We start from the raw sequence: 24359 nt of genomic DNA, 5'->3' as shown, positions 1-24359 counted from the left end.
AATTCACTTGAGTGAATCAAATGCAAACCATTTTGAGTGATAAGGCCCATTTTCACCTCGGTGGCTTCGTCAACAAACAAAATTGTCACATCTGGGGCTCGGAAAACCCAAGAGTTATTGTTGAAAAGCCTCTCTATCGTCAACGTGTGACTTTTTGGTGCGGTTTATGGTCCGGCGGAGTCATTGGACCTTACTTTTTAGAAAATGAGGCTGGAGCAACAGTTACGGTGAATGGATTGCGCTATCGAGAGATGATTAATGATTTTTTATGGCCAGAATTGGATGATATTGATCTGGACAACGTTTACTTACAACAAGACGGCGCTACGTGCCACACAAGCAACTAAACCATTGATCTTTTACAATTGAATATAAAAATAACACTTCTTATTGGAAAACCCAGTACCCTTTTTATGCACATAAAAATATAATATTCACCTCATACTAACAAGATCAAAGACGACGTGAAAACACGAGAAATTTCTCGTTTCCTCCGATGTAAATATGTAGTCGTTTCTTGTAGTAGTATTCAATTTGGGAGGCGTGTTTAGGTACCGTCGCCCCAGGAACCATTTGTTGGATAAGCAACATCTCTGCCATAGTACACCCCAAGTGGTTCGATACGTTTGGTGATTTGACAGGGGTGCCCAGGTTCATTGCGTGAGTTGTGTTCAGGATGCGCATGCCCACCAGCAGGGCCGTCCTTGAGCCTACGGCGCCTGGCGCGAGTAGAGTTTTGGCGCCCCCTGTCAAAACCATTAGACGCTACCATTGTTATCAATAATATTTGGATGATTAATTGTATTATTGTGTAGCGTCGTTTTTTATGAAAAAAGGCCTTGGCGACGCTTGACTGCTCCAATTGCCGGCCCTGCCCACCAGCTGCATGGCGTACCGGATCTGGAGGGGCTGGTTTGGGTAGACCCTTTGAACTCTCCAGCTGTTCTCTCTTGACCCATCGCCACCACCCAGCGAGAGGGAAAGATCATTCGTCCGTCACTCCTGAACTCACTGATCCCTAGATCCCACCCCTCATACCTTTTTCCTTCCCAGAACCCCTCTCCTCCCTTTCCTTAAAAAGACCCTCGCCAAAGCATCCCCAAAGACGACATAGGTCCCGAGGGAAATTATTTTTGTCGTAGCCTCCTATGTGGGCTTAATGTAAAAAAGTAGGTACATGTGTTGAAACGAAGAGTTATTTAATTAATTTGTGAATATTAAAAAGTAAAAGTGGAAAATTTATAATTTTAAAAAATGTGCAGGTTGTCCCAAAAGTCAACGTTATCCCTTAGAGGGCTGACAGTCCAGAATATCGTAATACGGTCTTAATAAAATGTCCTTAGTTTTCAAGATGTTGGCACTTTTATGAATTATGTAAAAATCGACACCTCAGACCAGTTTTTCGAGTGCCACAGTTACAAAACTATTTATTCTAATTATTAAATTATTATGCTACACTGAATAGCCCTGCGATTGATTATAGTTTAAAATAAAACTAACAGTGCAGTGTAATTTTTTTTAATTAGTTAGTTTTGGCTCCTCAAACTTTAAAAAAATGTACTACGCTAACCTTTATTTATTATTATTTATTATTTAGTGTACTTTTGAAAGGGCATGATATTTGCAATGTTTATTTAATAAAATAGCAACATCTTTTTATACAAATTGTAAATAACTAATTTAACATGTTGATAAAGGTGTGTATAATTAATATTCTTCTATATTCTTTGCTTTATTCGCAGCTTGCCTCTTTAGATTTGAAGAGATGAAGAAAGGAATTATGGTTCCAATGGTGAGAATAACGGCCAATACTACATTGGCCCACATCACATCCCAAACGTCTATGAGATATCCATACATGAAAGTGAAGGCAACAGCAAATATCTATAAAAATAAATTAATTAATTAGCAACACACCACAAGTAATAAATATTTAACGAAATGCAAAAAATGTGCATAGTAGGTCACTATGTTTAGCTCGAAACGTCAAAAATAAGACAAGTAATTGCTATGTAGTATTCAGTACTTAAATATGTATAATAATATTACAGAAAACCGATTTTTAACATAGGCCTGCGATATACCACTCGCTGATACTATTGCCGTCTTACTCATTGTGATGTATGGTAATAAAGTTGAGTATTTAAGTGATAGATGGCGCTAGTCATAAAGCTTACTCCAGAGTCCGACAGATGTCGCTAGAGTGTAACAATTACTTGTGAGATGAGATTGACAGGGAACAAGCTTCTCGAACCAGAGAATTACCAACCCACGGGTAATAAACAGTGTAGCTAAATCAAGACCTATTATTTGTAACATAAATAAACACAATTATAAGTAGGACCTTTTACTTTTTAACAAAGAGTTCCCAACACTTAAATCTGCAAAGTAAGGCAGATATAACACTCATAATCGATAATACGGAGAGATAAAAACAGGTTAATAGAAAACGTTACACGTAATCGTACTGCGTATACCGGCCGTAATACCGCAGTATTAATGGCATTAATGGCAGATTTTTAAACAGCCCGACCCCTAGAATTAGGGACGTATTACTATGGTATTAAGACGGAGATCGCGAACTTTGTTAAAAATCTGGTTATTTGATAAATCTCGATCGGTCCCGCAATGAAAATGTAAAAAAGCCTTAATACCGAATGTCAGCATATCAGAGGAATATTTTAAATCGTAACATCGATTTACCAAAGCAAATACGGAACGCATAATCAAATTGGCCAACTTTTGAATAAATTCAAAGCTAACTTGTTCAACGGTATCGCAAATGTCAACTGAAGAAACTTTAAGTTTGCAACTAAACGCGAAATGCAAAAATGACCGTGATTTTGAGGATTGGAACAAAGTGCTGCCATTCTAAATTGCATTAATATTATTATGAGTAAATATTTTAACCCGAGCAGTATACGGCCCTCCCCACCTTATAGCTATACCAATCTTTATAAGTCAGACTTTTATGAGAATATAAATTGAACCATTGGAACACATTCGTGAAACTGATTGAAACAGATAAGTTCAATTCCAACGTAATTTTTTCACGTTATGATTAAAGTGGTTTCTAAAATGATGAGTAAATAATAATATATTCATTGCAAATAAGGGAAATGGGAATATTATTCAGTGGGTATATTAATATATTTTTAATGTAAATCATCTTATGTATGTAAAAATAAATACACATGGTTCCCTCAAAAAAATAATCAAGGAATAAACACATGTTTAGATTTTCTTACACAATTAAGTAATTTATCTAAAATTAGTCCTACCTACACTTTAAAAAACTGGATAATTTTATAGAAATTTTACCTGTGTTGAAGCATTTAATAATCCCGCTACAGTCCCTTCTGGTTCTGGGTATGTGACCTCTGCTCCATACTCAAACCCTACCGGGATATATCCTGTCATGAAGAATCTGAAAATGTTTGTTTTGTAATATTAGGTTAGGTTGGACGTATACACATTCATATGTCATCAATAATTTTGAAATGGAAAAGGCAACCTTCCGACTAAAAGTTAAATGCATACACCACAGCACTATGGAGGCTATGTCCGTAATATTTCCCAAGACCGAATAAGCGACGACACTGGTGTGTGCCTCAATGACGCCTCTGTACCTACTTTGTACCCAAAGAATAAAAAAGAACACGAGATGTTTTGTGGGCGTGTTTCGTGATACAAAAACCAGGAAGTTTCTCCCTTAAATTAAAAAGTAAAACAATCGGTATCTAAGTACAATTTCAACATCAAATGGAATGGCGATACAATATGTCAGGCAGTGTGAGAGAGATAGAGTAATACGCAATATTGCCACCACGATATAATGGTCAAAATATACCATGTCAGTGACGACATTGGTTTCAATGCAAATCTACATGGAAGGCATTTCTATGTGAAGGTGTGTATTATCTATTATGTAGATAGTACTATTTATTCCTCCGCTGCTCATCTTACTAGGGAATTCCTGTGTCGAGATGAACAGCTTTACAATTATATTTAATCAATTAAGTAAAATACGTAATACATACATAGAATATGGGGTTTCTAAGGTGATTTATGACACTATACCCATTACCTAATCGAATAGAATGATGACAATGGTAAACAGCAATTTATCACATATCATAGTAATGGTCATGATTATTGCTATAGTTTGATGTATTCAACAAGTTCAAAAAGTTAATCTGCTAGAGGCGAAAAAGCTGCTATTTGACTCCCAATGAGACCAGTTGGGTCAAAGAATCTCCCCAAACCAGCTTCTCCCGATCTGACACGCAACGCAGCTGGTGGCAGACGCACCCCGAACACACCTCACTCGATGAACCCGGGCACCCCTGCTAAATTGCCAAATGTAGCGAACCACTTGGGGTGACCTATGGCAGAGGTGTTGATTATGCAATAAAAGGTTCCCGGGCGGCTGTACCCATGTCCGCCTTCAAATTGCGCTTACCATTAAACAGCCATATGGAATTGCTGTAATCGAAAAGCCGTCAACAATTTGTACCACGTGGCACGCACCCTCCCTTTCCTGCACTAGTTATTCAACAGCAGAGGATAGAACAGTGAAAGTGAAAGAACAAAATTGCTATCTTGAGCAAAATGCAAAGATATTACTTTAAGCTTAGGATTCACTAATTAATGTCTGACCGAAACTTCCACTATGTATACTAAAAAAATACAAACCCCAATATAAAGCTGCTAATGTACAAAACGTATATGTGTCCCGTGTCCATAGTGAATGTATAGATGAGCATCCCAACTACGGAAGCTGCGCAGAGTCCAATGGTGGTCTCCTTGAAACGGTGGGTCCTGTCCAAGACGATACCGAAAACGACAGATCCAATCATTCCAGCTATAACCAGCACTAATCCGATTCTGCCCACGTCTTCATTAGCTCCCTGAAAATTAAACTCATAATATTATTATTAATTTTTTCAGAATTTTATGGCCATGTCAACTTGCCCTACGTAAAGAACATCCATATTCCATACGAAAAACTGGGACTTTACAGGGCAAACTTTGAAGTTCTTTATTACGAAGTAGTTCAAGTATCATAAAAATCATGACAAAACTATAGGATGTACGAGAGTAAAGTGCACAAACTTCGGGAGGTGATTCTACATGATAGTACCTACAAATAAAAAAGATAAATAACTTTTTTAGAAATTTCAACATTTTAAGATACTTCTCGGATTTTCTAGAAAAATTACTCTTTTCAGAAAGTTGAATTTTTGAAAAGAGTAATTTTTCTTTTTTTACTTTTGCCATCATTTGGAATCACCTCCCGAAGTTTGTGCATTTTACCTCGCGGACACCATGTATAACAAGTTGGCTGTTATAAAGTAACAGATTAGCGGATCTGATGGCCGAATCGTCAATAATTATATTTTTATGATGTTCATAATTCAAAAATTAAATTTTTCAATAATGCCTTATGGATACACTGTTAAGTACCCACATAGCAATTTTAACGGCCATATAATGCACTTTTCTAGACTAAACTTCTGAAAAGAAACATAAATAAATCGCTCGATTTGAATTTGGGCCAAGGGTCACCTTTTGTGGGTAGTATTTTGGACGATTCAAAAATCATGATACTGATGTTCTCGCCCTTGGGGTGATTTTTCACTAAAACGGTGCTTTACAAATCATCAAAATTATTAATATTACTATTCTCGAAAAAATGGCAACTCCCTTGCCAAAAACAATCAACCCCGCTTGGAAAATTTATTGAGTGCAGACAGTTTATTTTTAATATAATTTTCAACTACGTGTTTATACAACATCAATTATTATTATTCACCGGATAGTAAACCAGGACGACTTGGTTCAAGAGAGTGGATATGGCAGAGAAGATGGCCACATTCATTCCGTATGAAAGCAAGAGCAGCATGTAGTCTCTGTTCATCACCAGCCTCTTTATAAATTTAATATAATTGTCTTCGGGAGATGCTTCCATTATGTTATCCTGGGCGGCCGATGGCGGGGTAGGAGGGGTGTCTCTAAAAACTAATAGTCATTTATTATTGTGCTAGTTTTTTTTATCTTTTAACCATGTAAATTAGCACAAAAATACGTTTTGGTACATAAATTGCACATGGTAAATAGTTTAATAAATCGGACATCTATTCGGTATCAAATAATGGATACAAAAATTATAAATGAGTAGGTACTCGTACCAGAATGCGGTTTAACAAGGGCCATTACAGATAATTCCTAAGTTTAAAATCTGGATCGTCAAATCTTCATGACTTTTAATGAGTTTTAGTTATTTTTTACTTGAAATGGATTTTTAAGGCATAATTTAAACTAAGAATGGGTTGTTTCATATAATTTGAACAAATCATCTGATTTCAACTTTCATTTTCGTGTTGTGTGAATGTCCTATTCAAGTGTGTAATGATCTGCCCTTTCTACTTCAAACTTTTCCTTCTCTTCTTTCTACGATAATATTTTTCCTTAAGTCCCGTAGGTAACTTTTCCATAAGGCTTTGGTTATATATATATCCGGGGTAGGAAGGTCCTCCCTGCCGTCTTTTCTTTATTACACACCCCTTCAAGTGTGTACATCCTAGTTTGTCTACGTGTCGTACGACCTTGAACGTACTCATTTCACGTGACGGTTCAGTATAAAAAGGCTTCACCGAACGTTGTGTTGGGTTTTTGTTTCTCGGTTTAGAAACCTAGTTATTTATGTATGTGTGGTATCCCTTGGTTCTTTTGAGATAGAGTGAGTTGAATCCATTACCGCTGTGTTTTAAAACCATTTTATAAACCTTATCTTCTAAGTCGCCTGCTCCCCCCCCACTAGCTACTCGATTCTACCTATCGTAGGGTAATGTGAATATAATAAAGTGTTAGATTTTATATATGTGATATACATACGATAAGTTTATGGTGTTAGTTGTCGGCGCCATCCATGTATATATTTTGGGAGGGGAAGGAGAGGAAAGGAAATGAATTTTTTTTCAAGCTAAGATTGGCTCCTCCTCTTACCAAACAAAACCGATGGATGATAACTTGAGCAAGGCGATCGACATCTGCGTGTCTGGATATCACAACCGGCCGGGTCTCCCCTTGCTCCAAATCGGCAACCTTCACGCCAGAATAAAGAAAACCAGGTCTCATCACCAATCTCAGAATTGCCCCAATCTCAAACACCTCCAGGAAAATCTACTTCACTGAGTGTAGAAGGGGAAAACCATGACATCCCCCGTCACGAATCTAGTCGCGAAAATGTGACACGCAAGGTCCCAAGTTACGTGCCACCTCCAGAAAACGTTGTAACTCCCACGCCGTCGGGGACTTACATCCCTTTCTAGGTCAATACATAGGTAACACACGACGATCCTGTCGACATTTTGCCTGCTTATTAACGATAGGTTGTGTGCCTACCCATTCAGCCAACCATCATGTGAGATATATGTAAGGTCCACTCGAAATGCCAAACTTGGGATGAGGACCGTCTGCATTTCAATATTTGGTTCCAGTATTTATTTTATGAGGCCACCAGCATCCTCGTGTACTAGGTATGGGCAACTTCTACTGAATACCCATCCTCTCAGGTAAGGTATAAACGGATAATTGGTTTGATTTTTTGCATTTAATTTAAAGAGGCTGCCCACCTCTCGAAAGATACCTGTTGAGAAAAGTTGCTCGGTTGGTAGTTCCATTTCGGAGATTACCATCTCCCTCTTTCGACTTTAGATTTGTTTTTGTGCATCCCAATTCGCAACTTAGAAAGTCAAACAATAGATGAAAAGTATTAAATTAGGAAGTCAAATAACAGAAGAAAAGTTTTCACTTCGTTCCGTCTGGCTGCATCCGATCGCTTTCAATTTGGGACGGCATACGCTAGCAAAACTTCCCCCTTTGACTGACTGTACCTGCGTCTTGTCCTATATATGAAAAGGTCGTTGACTCGTCTCTCGCTCACAGCTGACCGACAATGCGTCCAGCGTATCCCTTCTTATGGGAAGATTATTTGGGTTGCAGGCGTTGCAAACTCGGTTCCTGTACCTCGGTTGTATCCTATTATTAAAAGGGTCCTCTGAAATTTAATAAATAATACAAAAAACTCACCCTGTTAGTCACCTCCAAATCCTCGTGTGAAACTTACCTGGCTACACCACATAGCCAAATCACTCCAACTTTCGACCTCCTCCCTACGCTTATAAAAGGGCAATTAAATATTCCTGCAAATAAAATTGTACCTCCCTAATCTGTTAGGATTCGAACCCACAGTTAATAATCTATTTGATTCTCTGGTTTTCGGTCTCCGTGGATAGAATGCCATCTCGCCAAATCAATAACTTAGCCCGATTAAACACTTCCTGCCTTTAAGTACATTCACTCTGCTTTAAAAACGCAATCATTATTTTTATTATTTTCATGTTTCTAAGACAAGCAATCTAGTTCGAACTGTATACGAAATCACGTTTAAATCAACACAACTTTATAACACAATCGCGACTGCACAACACCTGGCGCCCCTGAGGTGGGTTTCCACAAAACGGCGCTCTACAAATTATCCAATTATTATTATTGTCATTATTATTAATTGTTTTCTCACTGAGTCGAACCACTTTCACTTCACACAAACACCGGATCAACAATCTCTCACCTTAATTCAATATTCCGCAATATTCTCTAATACCATTTGAATTCAATAATTAACTGTAATTTCAAACAACACTACTGATTTGTATCCATTTCTCGGGGCTGTCAAAGCACCCAAGTTCAAGCCTCGACTGCCCGTCCCTGCGCCCTGTCCCGTGTGAATGTGTTTACTCCAGCCCTGTCTGTCAATAAAATCTCCCGTCGTTGTCTAAACAAAATTTTTTTTGAGCACGTTCGTTTCGTTTATTTTATGTGAGTGTCCAAAACATCACAGCCTCCCTTTAGTTCTAAGCCCAGCGGGTAATCTCGCTTCCTCGTGTTAGTCGATGGGATTAGAAATAACTATAGGTAATTTACGTTTCTCGAATACCTCTGTATTTTTTTTTTATTTTTTTTTTAAATTTTTTTTTTAATTCTTCCAAAATGTTGAGCGCCCCTGTTCTTCGGTTTTTTCTTCGCAACCTACCATCTGTTTATTTTTTGGTTTCCGTGATTATCGGCTTGTTCTACTGGTGAGTTTTTTTCCGCCCTCAGCTTTTTCAAGTGTTTTTGTGTCTCTATGGGTAGAAATTCAATATGTCATGTCACACTTGTTTATTTTCGAATTTTAAACTCTGAGTTAATTGTTTAAACAGTGTTGTTTCATCTCAATACGTTATTTGTATTATGTTCGAGTGTTATTTATTTCCATGTTGATTTGTTTTTATTTTGTGTCCTCGGCTGTGATCCGATGGTTTTTTGTCCGTCTGTGTTATTTATGACTTAAACATTCTCTGCCTTTTAGATCTGGAATAAACAATAATTGTTTACAGTTATTCTAATTCTTGTGTTATAATTAATCCGATTTCGATGTTTGTTTATCCTTTGGCTTCGTTGTTTATGAACATTTTAGATGTTTTTTGTCGTCACAATGAATTCAATGTTTTCCGGGTCTGTCTGTTTATTCTATTTTGCCTTTGAAGTACGATGTCTCTGTTATCATTTTTGACGATAGGTACCATTTCTTTTGCTGTTAGTGTGAATTAATAAGGTTTATGAAATCCATTTTTTCCTCAACAACAGTAATGAACTCAAGCCAGCTTTTAAATCTATCTCTCCTGGTTTGCGGCATCAGATGTAATGTTTCACCTTTTTGGGTGTGAGAGTAATTTTAAATATTTCTTTTTTTTTTTTGTTTAAAACAAATAGAATTTTCTTCTCTCTTGGCTATGATCGATATTTGTTTTTCTTTTCTAAGGCTTTACATATGTGTTCGTAGGGTTGGAAAATTCTTCCCCTACAACACATAAGCCTCCATGAAAATTGGACCCTTAATTTCTTTGATAACTACAGAAAGCCACTTAAAGCTCTCTTGTACTATATATCTTTATAGACATATGTACTTAACTAATTAATACGTTATTTACGGCCTTGAACGCAAATATTTTCGTATTTATATTGTAATTAAATTCCATCAAACGTTGTGTAATTTTTTTGATTTATGATATAGGATTTTAATTACTTTCATTTTGTGGTAACTTTGGTTCTTTTCAGGTTAGTGATTGGGTAAAGAGATTGGATTACGTCGAGATATTGCGAACGCTGGTATCATTTAACCTAACTAAATTTTTCCTGATAATCCCTATCTCCTAATTCTAATTCCTTTAGAAACCGTAAAACCTGTGGAAAATACATAACATTTAATTTAGTGTCATAGCATACATATATAGTTAAAACAATCGAATATAGGTTAGTACAATATTAGTTATGAAACATATGTTCTCCAAAATTCTCTCCAATTCTGCGACGACCTGTGGGGTACATACATGTTGATTTAATCTTTGTAAGTATGGTTAGTGTTTATGATTTTGTACGAAGACGAACTCGGAAAGCAATATTGCTGTTAATAATTTGGCGCCTCCTCCTGCAATGTAACCGGGTGAACCAAGGTCGAATAAGACTTTCACACCGTCGTCAGGTGCCTCTAGTGGTAGGTACTTGCGAGGCTTTCCCACACCTCCAGATCCACAACCCTCTAGCGCTACGATCGAACCTCCCCTGGGTCCAGTACACTCCAAATTCCATCACCTCCGGATTTACGACTACTGAAGCGAACCGGTTTCGTCTTCTGAACAATCATATACTCACGGTAGTTGTAATGACAAGTTTCCTAGGCTTGCCACCACTCCAAGAAGCGATGTGACATGACCATTCTTAGGCCTAAAACGCCAGCTGTAGGCGGGTTCACATCACCCAGTGGATTATACATTCAAATACATATATGTATACATACGTTTTTTTTATAATTCACAATGTAACATTTTCTCACATGAAACATTGGGAACCAAGAATCTCAAATCCCAGGGTTGTGAGTCCTGAGTCCGATATCTCGATACATAAATACTAATAGGAAATACGAATAAATACGATATACTAAGTAATATACTTGTTTGTTTGTTTGACAGTTTTGGTATCGCGGTCTGACAACCACATTTTTTTTTTGTTTTCGTTGATGGATTTTATAAGGAGTGACCACCCCCTCTTTTGATTGAATTTGACTGAGTTATTTAACATTGGGTGGAAATAGGTTGTACTCATACGTACAAAATTATTATGACGCTTAGATTTGGTCACTTAGGATATGATCACATAACTAGTATGTGCGACTTAATTGAACCATAATTAACCGAATAGGTATCTTGAGTGAGCTATTCATCTCTGACGTACGTAGTTAGGTATTTAGGATGTTTTCTTATTGATATTATTTTGACTTCTAGCCAGTGTATAAAACACACATGAATATGCTTGCTGTGATTTGGTATGAAGGACTAGCTTTGAGAAACCTGCCCTTACCAGACACGATGTTTTATTTATTTTAGAGTTCGATTGGAATGCAGTTCGTGTAATTAAGAGGACTTTGACCTATTTTAAGGTCTTATGAATTCTTTGTGGGTTATATTTGTATCTGATATCAGTTACGTAATATCTACATCAGCTGATAGTTTAGAAGGCCAATCGTACATTATCGTTTTTGGATTTTCATAGTACATGTTGGTGAATAAGGTGTACCTAATTATGAAAGGATATTTAGAAGTAGGTATTTGTTTTTGACACGAATGTGGTAATAGGTATTTGAAGTAGACATTTGTGCATGACACAAGTGTGATAATAGGTATTCGTGATATATACATCTTTATATGTGAAATGGTGCAAAGTTATACCATATTATAGGTATCATATGTACCTAATTCTTGGGATAGATCTAGTTGCTGAAATATCGCAACCAGAGGCTGGACCGAATTATAACCTGTATATATAAAATATAAAATATTATAAGATTTCATTTTTTTGATTTCTCGGCTTTCAGGAACGTTGCCGCCAATGATTTTCTCTCCCCTCTCGGCTCTCAGGAACGTTGTCTTTTGATTTCTGAACTTTTTATTTTATATTTTGATTTCTTTTGACTCACCCACCTTGATCGATCATGCAAATATATCCATTCGGGTTTACACGAAATTTGCGATCAAGGTTCCAAAATATTACCTACTTGCTGTTTAGAATGTAGTCTTAATTAAATTGATTCGCGACTACCATTTTTTCTCCATTTGACCGCGGCTTTAAGGTATTGATTTAGCTTTCGTAAGTGTTGATTGATGTAAGGACTGAGGTTAATATTTTCCAAAATATATCGCAAACAATGATAAGATATTTAATATTATTATTTATACAAAATCTAAAATTAGTCATATTATTATTATTACTTTTATCTTGAAACAAAGGAGAGTGATTATTGTTATTTTTCCCGAACCACTATTTTAAGACAAAGAGGTAACGTTTATTTTAATTTTAAACTTAACTTTAAAGTATCCGATGAATCCTTTATTTTCAAATTTATTTCATTATTACTTTTTAAACAAAGAGACAATATTTATTTTTATAATTTTCACCTTTTTTTTTTCCTTCCGAATTCTCTTCGTGCTTATTTTAACTGAACAATAAAATCACAAAGGGATTAAATTTAATCAAATCTGATCATTGATATTACTTTTCGAACTGTCTAATTGCGTTTCCTTTTAAGCTAAGATGTACGTATCTACTATTAATATTTTTTTTTTCAAAATTGATACTAAATTATAATCTATTTTTAAATATCAATACGCGATCACGTTCACTTTAGATATCCGATAAGACACTTAAATTGAATTTAAATAATTTTCACTTTGAATGAAATAATTAGTTTAGAATTCAAATATTCACTAAACACCCTTTTGCACCTTTCACATTAACACTCCTAAACACTGAGTTTAGACTCTATTTTATTATGAGATTCCATTGATGGGATTTCCAAAGAGGATTTAGAAAACTGAATTTAACTTTTATTGAAAGTCACTGAATATAACCCTATTTTATTAACACTGTTTAATTAATTAAAACTGACTTGTTCAAATTTCACTGATTGGATTTTTTTTCAAAGAGACTTAAAACTGAATTTAATACTTTTATTGAAAATCTCCTAAGTCCAGGGACTTATTAGTTACCTTTCTCGACGTACACACACGCGTAATTCGCACCTCCCGTACTTTCAAGCCTCACAAAATTCCCCGAGAACTGTCTCGAATCCTCTCATGCGCTCGTTTTTATACTGTCTTCAATACCAAAATGACTTAAGTCGATTTCACCCTTCAGGCAATTAGATCATCAATCAACTCGTAAATTGGAACATATGTGTCACTAATTTTGGTTATTTAAATCTGGTCACTTATTCATACGACATAGTCATCTCTCGGCTACGCCTTCAAATTTACCGTCTTTGTCCTCTGCAGTTGCAGGGCTGGATCAGCATCCTTTAATTGTTTTCATAGAGTTCGTCGTAAGGTTAGATGTGTTTTTCTAGCTGTGCTTAATTTCGTTTATTTTTCTGGGAATATAATCAGTCCATTACCGTACTCCCTACGCACACTTCACATTCAACGTTCCTTATCTAATTCTTTATCTTATAAATAATTTTCCCTCTAATTTTTGTTCTTTTCGGGATTGCGCTTCATAATTCAGTCACTATTGTTCCTGTCTTAGCAGGCAAGTTCATGTTCGCATTGGATTCCCTCAATCCAATCATGTTTATTAGTGCTTACGTTTATTTCATCCTTCCTCTGGTTATTATGGCACTTTAAATTCGTCTCCACGCTCCTATGATGCCGAAATCAACTTCATAATGCTGCTATTTTCGTGTATATTCTAGTTCTTGCCAATCTGTCGGTCTGTACGCGTCCTGTTCAAATTTCGCTCGGAAAACAGAGTTCAAATGCTTTCATTTATATCTTTATGCATTATCTCAGTTTAAACGTACAGGGTAGTACTTCTAACCATCTCAATTTCTTATTCACCTTAATGTCATTTGACCAGAAATGAACATTATTTTCGCCCCTTTTCACCGTTTCGCCACTGTAAAGTAATTAAATATTAAGGCGTTACCCGTATTGCATCTTGTTCCCTCAAAAATAGTCATTAATTTTTGATTTATATGGAGTAATTATTATAAAATCTTTGTACCTCAGCCATCAATTGTAGCTAATGTGTCTGCCTGTCAATCTAATGCATTTGGTTTTAAATAAATAGTCCCATATGTCCCATGTTAAATTTTATGACCAATTCCATCTTAATTGTCCTTCTAATGATCGTGGATCTTGTATTGTTTATTTCGATATAAACACATAAATTTATGAATCAGGCCATTGTATTTAATCTCATCGATCCAAAACCATTGGTTCCTCGGCCGGTAGTTTCCTAGTACGATCCTCTCAAATTTGCATATCGATTACGCGTTTTTCTTGTTGATCTGTAGATGTATTTCCCTCCATCATTCAAAACTATAATTAAATCACTTAGTTTTGTCTTGTTTTCACCTCTCTACACAGTTTTTTTCGGGTTCTCCTGAGTCTACTCTACCCTCACGCGTTAATTTCACTTATTAGAAGTTTCTTGCCCCTTCCAGATAACAGTCTATCATACTTTATTTGATTTCGAATGACAATCAATCCTTTTTTTTCATTTGTATCAATCTCTCTTCGTTTCTTACACCGAAAGTTTATGACCAATGTTTCCCCCGTGAGAACATGTTTATCTTATAGTGCATTATCCTTTGACTCGATGTCTTCGTTCCCATGTTAATAAATAATGTAGATTTCTCCTTTGTCCTGTCAAAAACCCACTGTGATTGGCTAATTTTAGTAATAAATTTGGGTAGACACATCCCACTAAAACGCCTCTTTTTTTCAATTACAGTCTCCTGCATTTATTTCAATAAAGTTCGCTAGGTGTCTCTAGTGTGATGATTTCTTCGTAATTGAGGTTTAGCTTTCATTAAATACATTTTCTTTTGGAAGAAACCTATTTCATCACAGTTGCTGTTATTATATCATTATATGCCAGTTACTTGAGAGAACTGAAATAATAACAGATCTTGAAAGGAACTTTCACGTAACTTGAAAATTAACTTCTTCTGAAACAATCCCTCCTTAGTGTTTTCAAAACATTGTGTTTAATACCCGTGAATTTAAACAATTTGTCGGGAAAATATCGGGAAGCCGATCTTTTTATGTAATGACAACATTAGCCCTGAAGGAAACCGTCAAGGCCTCCCGCGTGAGATTTTTTTTTGAAGTGGAAAAACACATGAAAAAGATTATCGAAAAACATTTTGTTTTAAACTTACAAATAATCGTGGCAATCGATAGGGCTGTTGTTATCCCAACCATGGTGTAAAACATGACTTGTAGATCTTTACCAACAAGGTCCTTGTCATCATTGTTCTGCACCATTATGGGTGGAAGCAAGAATCCAATCGCCACTCCCAACTAAAAATATATTCGAATGGTTGTGTGAGACGAAGAAGAAACGATTCAGAAGTAGTAGAATAACAAAAGATCGCCTATAATATATGAAACATTCTGTATTTTCTAAATATTAGGTACGAACTTCAAAAAGCAAGTTACATTACACGACAGGAGACCGTGTTCAACGGCATTATCATCTTTATGCGAGATGTAAAGTTAGAAATTACCAAGTGCTCCTAAACACCTCGAAACTGAACATTATTTGAAGGAAGTCTCTCATTGCAACTGCCCTACAATGACACTACTCTCCAGTTCCAAATAAATAATGCAGGGAGCGTTCAACGTTCAACTTTGTATAAACTAATAATAATAATATCAAGTGCGCTTTACTGTCAGTGATCGTGGTCATGTTCTTAAAATAACTCCTGCAGTTCTTCTTAGATATTGTACTATGCGTATTGTACTATTGTACTATGCGTATTGTACTATTGTACTACTCTACTGTAGGTATACTCTGGACTCTGGACACGTTACTCACTAAAGTGAAAACTAAAACATGGATAAATTCGTAGTCAATGTGGAAGGGTGGTTTATTTATGGTGGAAGGCAAGAGAAGCATACGAAGATCAACGATGCATTATATTAATCAAATATCAGTGGCGTGTGGAACGTTGGTTTCCTTGACTCTCCATGCAGCGCAGAGTCGCCGGGAGTGGAGGAGCCTTGTCCACAGGGGAATTAGAGTGTGGGTCACGATCCTCACGACTCTTAAGTCTTTAAGAAGAATATTTGTATTTGGAAATCTTTAGGAACCTGGTTTCCAGCGACACCGATGCTGCATGCCGTGGAGACCTGACTGGGCCCGAACCACACAGCGGCCAGGCGAGCGGGCTGCCCAAGGATGAAGACTGCGGATAATCCTGAGATGGAGTGGCCCAGGAATCCCACCCAGAACAGGTCCCTGTTCACCGAGAGCAGCTTCACCCAACACCCGGCGCAGGTGCCAATGACGCCTATCAGTCCCGAGGCGCGCAAACCCTGGAATTATAAAATAACTTCCAATAATTTAGTTCAGGGCCTCCTGTGTGGATTCAATATTTTTTTTTTATTAAATTAAGAATTTGTTGAAAATGCGGAATAACATTCCTGGTGAAGTGTTCAGATTCCAATCCCTTGTACCGGTTTTTTTTTTGGTTCAGCAAGAATTTCAATGTATTTAAACTTTTGATGAACCTTTAATTTTTTTTTATACGTTTTATAAAAAATAATCGTTTTGAACTCATTAATTAATTTAGAAAATCGAAATTCAACCGAAGCGTACATTGTGTTGACGGGATTATAAATTAAATATACCCGTATACAAAATCTCTTTTCATCGAAAACACAAAGAACAAATTGGATGAAATAATAGTTTTGAAGCTTGGCTGATATGTTCTTCGTGGTTTTTTTGTTAATAAATTTACAAAAAATAATTTCAGCGCCCCGGGGAAAAGTCGCCATCGTTTTGGTTTCCCGTAAATTTCTCGCTAAAACTTTTCTGGTTTTCTCCGTGCATTTTTCTTAAAAAATTAAAGCATAATATTTATTTACCACTGATACACTTCATCGTGATTTATTTATCATAATATTAAGCGTTTTCATGAGCGCTTTGAAGCCAAAAAATATATTTTCCAGTCCTTTACCTTCCTTGAAAACCATTCATTTATGGAAAGCAAAACAAGGCGAGCTATTTTCTTTTGGGTGAAGTAAGGCAAAACTATGTTTTTTTTTTAAATTATAGATAATAATAATAATAATAATAATGATTTATTGTCTTCTTTTCTTATTAACACATAGATATAATGATATCCTCACTGGAAGCTCCCGTGCTGAGGATGTCATTTACATATTATAATTTAATTATAAGAAATTAATATTACAACAAAGTATAATGTAGTATATATATATTTTTTAAGTAATTTTAAAATAAGTAAGGTACTGTTTTTTGGTATAGTTCAGTTGATTCTGTTTTAGTCTGTGTTTGATTTCAGTAAATTTTCTATTTCAGATCTTCCTATGTTAAGTATCCAGCTTTTTATTTCAGATTTAAATGTTAAAGTGTTGAGGTTTTTGAGTGTGAGTGGTAGAGTTTAATACTGTGATATAAGATTTTGTTGTAGAGTTTAATACTGTGATATAAGAAGCTTTTTTGCCCAAAAGTTGTATTTGTAATTATTTGTTGGATAAGTTTTTGATCATGAGATCTAGTGTTTCTATTGTACGTGTTTGTTGTTATTTCTCGTGTTTTGTGTTTATGAATGTAAATGAGTATAGTTTTAGAATATAGTTGTTTAATAGACATGATGTTAAGATTGGTGAAGATTTCGTTAGTGCTAGTTCTTACAGGAACTTTCAGTATAATTTTCATTATGGCTTTTTGAGATTTAATAAGTGGATTTAGTATGTTTTTATTTGCACTGCCCCATCCGATAATACCGTATTCTAACAGTGATTGGCAGAGAGCCATGTAGATTTTGATTAAGTCTTTTTTAATGAGCACATTCCTGATAGTTTTGAAAAAATAACTAAGTTTTTTAATTTTATTATCTAAATAGCTAATGTGATTGGTCCATTTTAAATTTCCATCTATTTTTAGACCTAGATACGTTATATGGTCAACATTTTCTAATGAGGGACAATTACAATGCTCATTTAAGTGATGCGGGCTATGAATTTTCAAGTTATGGTTTTCTTCAGAGTTTTTTGTATTTTTTATTTTGAAAGTGATGAATTTGGTTTTATTAGCATTTAGTGTAAGTGAATAGTAGTCTAGCCATTTTTTAATCCTGTTTAGTGTGTCTTCTGCTTTCTTAAATGTTTCTGTCCAATTATTCCCATTTATAAGGAGAACAGTATCATCCGCAAAACTTATGATTTCTCCGTCACATTCTATGTGGCATAGATCATTAATGTAAATTAGGAACAGAATCGGACCCAGAATACTTCCTTGAGGCACCCCGCATTTGACATCAATACACTCACTGGTTATGTTGTTAAGTTTCACAGTTTGCTTTCTATTTCCCATGTAGCTTTTAAAGAATATCAGTTCATTATCAGTGATCCCTATGTTAACTAGTTTTTCAAAAAGATGTTGGTGATTTATTGTGTCGAAGGCTTTAGAAAGGTCGAGAAATACTCCAATGCATTTTTTATGTGAATCTAGAGAATTTTTAATATATTCAATTACTAAAGCTATGGCGTTGGATGTTCCTAGATTTTTTCTGAAACCAAATTGTTTTGGTGATAATAGTTTATTTGATTCTAGGTAATCGATGAGTTGAGTTTTAACTGTTATTTCTAAGATTTTAGATAATGTGTTCAGAATTGTGATTGGTCTGTAGTTATTGATATCTGTACGATTTCCTGATTTAAAGATTGGTGTAATAGTCCCTATTTTGAGTTGTGATGGAAATCTGCTTTCCGTAATAGATTTGTTTATTAGAAAGAGTATCGGTTCGGTAATTTCATCTTGTATAAATTTTAATGTTTTCATTGTGATTTCATCACTACCAGATGAAGATGTTGGTTTGAATTTAGAAAATATTAGTATTAGTTCTTGTTTAGTGATTTGTTTTAGAGCAAATTTAAACCTTTGTGGATTTGGGTGTTTGTTTATTTTTGGGTTATAGTGTTGGGGTTTGGTTATTTTATTCGCTAAGTTCGAGCCTATGTTTGCAAAAAAGTTGTTTGTGTAGTTAATTAGTTGATGTACGTTTTTGTTGAGCGAGAGTGTGCCGTTCTCTGTGTTGATTTCTTCCAATGGGTTTGCTTTGTTTTGATTTGTGTAGGTGATTTCTTTAATTATTTGCCAGAGAAGTTTTGGATTATTATTGGATTGATGAATTTTAGATCTGTAGTAATTTTGTTTGGCCGATTTAGTAAGATTGGAGCAGATGTTTCTATAATTTTTGTAAAATAGTTTTAAGGAAAGGTCGTATGGATAGTTTTTTACTTGCTGATGGAGCTTGTCTCTTTTTCTTATACATTTTAGTAGGCCAGGTGTGATCCATGCTTTTTTGATAATTTTATTGTGTGAATATGTGTAAGTTTTTATTGAGGTGTGGTTATGTATTTTTAATTGCAATAGTTTAATAAATAATTTCCAAGCATCTTCAAGGTCTTCAGCTTTATATATTAATTCCCAGGTTTCAGTTTTTAGTGAATTTTTTAGTTCGTTGTAGTCTATAACATGTCTATTCCCCGTTAAATTTTGAGTCGATGGTCGATTTTCCTTTGCATGGATGTTAAAAATTAAAGTGTAGTGATCAGTGATAGTGGATTGATGTATGATTGTGGAATATTTTTTATTTGTTTTTGTCATTATGTGGTCAATGCAGGTTTGCGAGGGGATTGATTTATTAATTTTGTGATCCACTCTTGTTGGTTCCCTTACAGCGGCAGTCATCCCGTGGGAGAGGAGTAGTAATTGGTATTCCTGTGTTTGTGGATGTTGCCTTCCGGTATCCAATATGTTAATGTTGATGTCCCCTATGATGAACAAGTTCCTGATGTTTCGTTCTTGAAGTAGAATGGAGTCTAGTGATTCAAGAAATGGTGACAAATTTGTAGATGAAGGGGATCTGTAGATAGCGAAGATGCATGTGTCTTGATCAAGTTTTACTTTCAAACAGTTTGCGTCTTGTAGTTCGATTTCTTCTATTTTGCATTCCATCTTATTTTTACAATATACAATTACTCCATCGTTTTGATGTTTGTGAAGTTTAGTATTGAAGACTTTGTAGTTGTTGATGTTTTTATGCACATATGTTGAGGAATTTATCCAACATTCTGTAAGGATTAATAGGTCAGGTTCTAAATATAATTCATTTATCAGCACAGTGAAATCTTCGAAGTTTTTGTTAATACTTCGAATGTTTTGATGAATTATGTTCAGGATCGGTAACTCGTCCTGGATTATACGGTTTAACATGCAGGTATTTGTGGTGATTATTGGGTTAGGTATCAGTTTTTCAAGTGTTTCCGTTGTGAAAGAGGCCATTATAAAGATATAGAGTAGATGAAGTGTCTATAGGTTTTTTTTGATTTGTTTAAATCATCTTAGTAGGTATATCGTTAAGATGTTTTATTTCGACAACCTTTGAATCTTTAGTTTTTCTTATAAGTATTTTTCCCGATTTCACCCAAACATATTTATATTCTTTTATTAGGGCTCTTTGTTTGGTGTTCCAAAGTAAATTTTTGTAATACTGGGTTAATGCCGGATTTAGATAGACGTATTGGTCTTCTTTCCCGTTGAATTTTTTTATCGGGTCAGTATGTTTCGCTGCTAACATGATGTGAACTTTTTTGCTGTCTGCAAAATTAATTGTAAAATTTTTTTTGGTTATTTGGTTTGGTAGTTGTAATTTTAAATGAATCCTCAGGTGATATGGTGACTCCTGCGAGCTCAGCAATCTGGGTTACAGTATGGGCTGGGGGTATGTTTTCTTGTAATTTAAGGCCGCTTATTTCGATACTGTTTAATAGGCCTGATTGTTCAATATCTGCCAGGTGAATCTCCATCGCAGCCAATCTTTTCTCCTTTTCTGCCATTTCTTCCTTAAGTTTGTTTATTTGTTTTGGTGAGTCCATGATTTGTGACAGTTTGAGAATGATGTCATCATATTTATCGTTAATAAAGTTGTTAAACGTTTTTATTTCTTGAAGCTGAGTTTCTATTTTTTTAAACATAATTGTTTTCATTTCTTCGAATTTTGAGTTGATGAATTCGAATATTGGGTCATCTTTGGTATTTTTGTTAGACCTTGTTTCCATGTTTTTAGTTGGTTTGGACATAAGGTTAGTAAATGATCCAATGTGCAATAAAAACTTTGATTTCTATTTTTTATAAAATAAAATAAAATTTTATTTTGATGTTTATAAACACTATCACCATCTATTGGGCAATAGTTGAATTAAAAATATTTTCCTTCACAAGTGTGCAAACATTGCCATCTATTGATTCGTAGGCGTAACTCAGTTTATTTTATAATTTTAATGCATGTAGGTATTTACTGACATCTATTGACTAGTAGAATAAATATGCCATATGTAGGTAGTGTATCCAAATAATTTGTTAAAATGGGACATATTCCGGATTTTTGTTTTTATAATTACGTAAAAATTCATACTGCATACATCGCGGGACGAATGTTTGATTCGTGTCGTATTACGAACTAATTAAACTATTTTCACAAAGGTAGGTATTTTTGACATTGAGTGTCAGGTATCAAGTATTGCAATAATTAAATGAATTTAAAATAAGTCACATTCCAGAAGCCAGTCATTTGAAAATGTACATCACAGACATAATAACTGCTCTGGACGAGATCAGAAGACCCATATTCTGTGTTTATAGACAAAATTTGTCAATGGATATTAAATACATATGCATATAAAAAGTAGTGTATTACATATTTGTCCAGAAACCAACTAGCGGGGAGGACAAGTAGAACATACATGATCATGAATATCATGGAAGTCATGTCCACCCACGTGCTGCCAACATTATAATAGTCCATGATGACATCAGCGATCACCGAGTATTGAATCCACTGCACTCCACTTAAGCCAGCACTCATCGCATAAAGTCCAAGCATCAACCATCTCTTTTTATAAACTTTATACTCTTTAGGAATTTCTGCTGAATTTTCGGAACTGCTGAGAACTTCTGTCGATGATACCACATCACTATGCATTATTTAGCTACGAGTGCAAAAAATGTTATGCTAAGCACGATTGTGTTTATATTTTAGCACTCTGAATACTCGGCCTGAAAACAGGTCTATCGCGGAGAAGCCAAAAAACTATCTGATTCGATAAATCTATCTCCTTAGTTCTCAATCTGCTAAAATCACAATGGACTAAAGAAGGTGACAGATTACGCTATAAGTTCAAAGCGTTTTATATGACTCCATATTGCCGCCATACAATCCGATACAGACCTGTAACACCTAAAAAGATCATTTTTTTATTAAATATACAAACGCATTAAAATAATTTACAAATGTAGATATTTCGAGGCTGATTGCGAATATGTGATGTGCTATAATTGTGGGCGTGGCGACGATATGCGGTGTGATCTGATAGCCAGGCTATATTTGAAAATTATGCGACCCCCTCTCTTACCTACGTCAGGAGAAGAAGTCAGAACAATTTACGGAGCGCCGTAATAACGTGTATGTCATCTGTCAAGGTGACAGATCCCATACAAAGAAATTATATTCCGCAGCAGTCCCCCAATTGATCTGACCCCCTCTCCTGACGAATATTACAGCGTAGTGTGTCAGCCCAACATATAATACCTACATGCCACGCCAAATTAATGTTCGCATAATATAGCGTTATGTGTCAAAGGCTTAAACATCATTAAATAAGTACTGAGAAGTAAGCGTGAATAATGTATAATGTACACACACTAATACACTTTGCAATTGTACAGTCACATATTGTTGACATATTAATTTCAATAATAATATTAACATAGCGTGGGACGATATGCGTGATTAGATTAAAACTATCTCTTCTAGAAACACTTGTTTTTATTTGAATACCTAGGGCTGCTTTTTAATTTGTTTTATTTTTTATTGTAAGGATCCCATAAGAGCTTCTACTGACCCTAGTCAGTAGAACTACGGTTACCCCTTTTTGAGAAATGTTGTGAACTAGAAGGAAATGGGAAGGGAAGGGATAAGCAAGAGAGGAAGGTTACGAAGCGCCTAGCAATTCACGTTTAACATCGTCCAGTGAGGCGGGTAATGAACGTGTACTAACCAACTTCGCAACACAAAAATATTTTTTGGGACTTTGTGATTCTTATGGGAGTTTTAAGGATGGTCTTTATAATACACGTCAAGTCCAGTAAACTCATTGTTTAGAAACTATGTCAATAAATAATATCTAAGCCCAGTAAATTCATTGTTTAGGAACTCTATCAATAAATAATATCCAAGTCCAAGACCACTAAACTCTTTGTTTAGGAACTCTATCAATAAATAATATCCAAGTCCAAGACCACTAAACTCTTTGTTTAGGAACTCTATAAATAAATAATATCCAAGTCCAGAAAACTCCCTGTTTAGGAACTCTATCAATAAATAATATCCAAGTCCAAGACCACTTAACTCTTTGTTTAGGAACTCTATAAATAAATAATATCCAAGTCCAGAAAACTCCCTGTTTAGGAACTCTATCAATAAATAATATCCAAGTCCAAGACCACTTAACTCTTTGTTTAGGAACTCTATAAATAAATAATATCCAAGTCCAGTAAACTCCCTGTTTAGGAACTCTATCAATAAATAATATCCAAGTCCAAGACCACTTAACTCTTTGTTTAGGAACTCTATAAATAAATAATATCCAAGTCCAGTAAACTCCCTGTTTAGGAACTCTATCAATAAATAATATCCAAGTCCAAGACCACTTAACTCTTTGTTTAGGAACTCTATCAATAAATAATATCCAAGTCCAAGACCACTTAACTCTTTGTTTAGGAACTCTATCAATAAATAATATCCAAGTCCAAGACCACTTAACTCTTTGTTTAGGAACTCTATCAATAAATAATTTCAAAGTTCAAGTATTCGAATGCAACGTTGTGTCAAAATTTCAAAGCAATCGGTGAAGAACTTTTGGAGATTCGATATTTTCTACAAACTTACATTTACATTTTTGTATGGATGGGAAAAACATTTTATAACTTCTTTTTTCATTTAATTTTCAATTATAATTTAATTTACTTGGTACGAGTTTTATAATTTATAATTATCATCCAAGGTTTTCACAGTAAAAAAAATCTAAAAGGTCGCATTCAAATCCCGATTTAAGGTAAATTACGGTGACAATATATTTTTCAACTACGAAAATGTACTTACA

The 24359-nt window shown here is 35.0% G+C and overlaps 1 protein-coding gene across 1 annotated transcript; it reads right to left on the bottom strand.

The window, feature by feature from the left end:
* Positions 1–1629: 1629 nt before the first annotated feature.
* On the bottom strand, positions 1630–22258 carry LOC149425196 (choline/ethanolamine transporter flvcr2b-like). The gene is made up of 7 exons (XM_089651006.1): positions 21896–22258; positions 16257–16481; positions 15323–15464; positions 5816–6021; positions 4696–4910; positions 3322–3427; positions 1630–1884 (listed from the first exon to the last, which is right to left on the bottom strand). The coding sequence occupies exons 1-7, from the start codon at positions 22178–22180 to the stop codon at positions 1708–1710; spliced, it is 1356 nt and encodes a 451-aa protein (XP_089507132.1). The 5' UTR covers positions 22181–22258; the 3' UTR covers positions 1630–1707.
* Positions 22259–24359: the final 2101 nt, after the last annotated feature.

The sequence above is a fragment of the Hesperophylax consimilis genome, chromosome 3 (assembly GCF_061612785.1).
Source record: "Hesperophylax consimilis isolate HC1 chromosome 3, BYU_Hcon_1.0, whole genome shotgun sequence".
Classification (NCBI taxonomy): domain Eukaryota; kingdom Metazoa; phylum Arthropoda; class Insecta; order Trichoptera; family Limnephilidae; genus Hesperophylax; species Hesperophylax consimilis.
The sequence above is the reverse complement of the archived record's forward strand: the minus strand, read 5'-3'. Positions and strand labels throughout refer to the sequence as shown.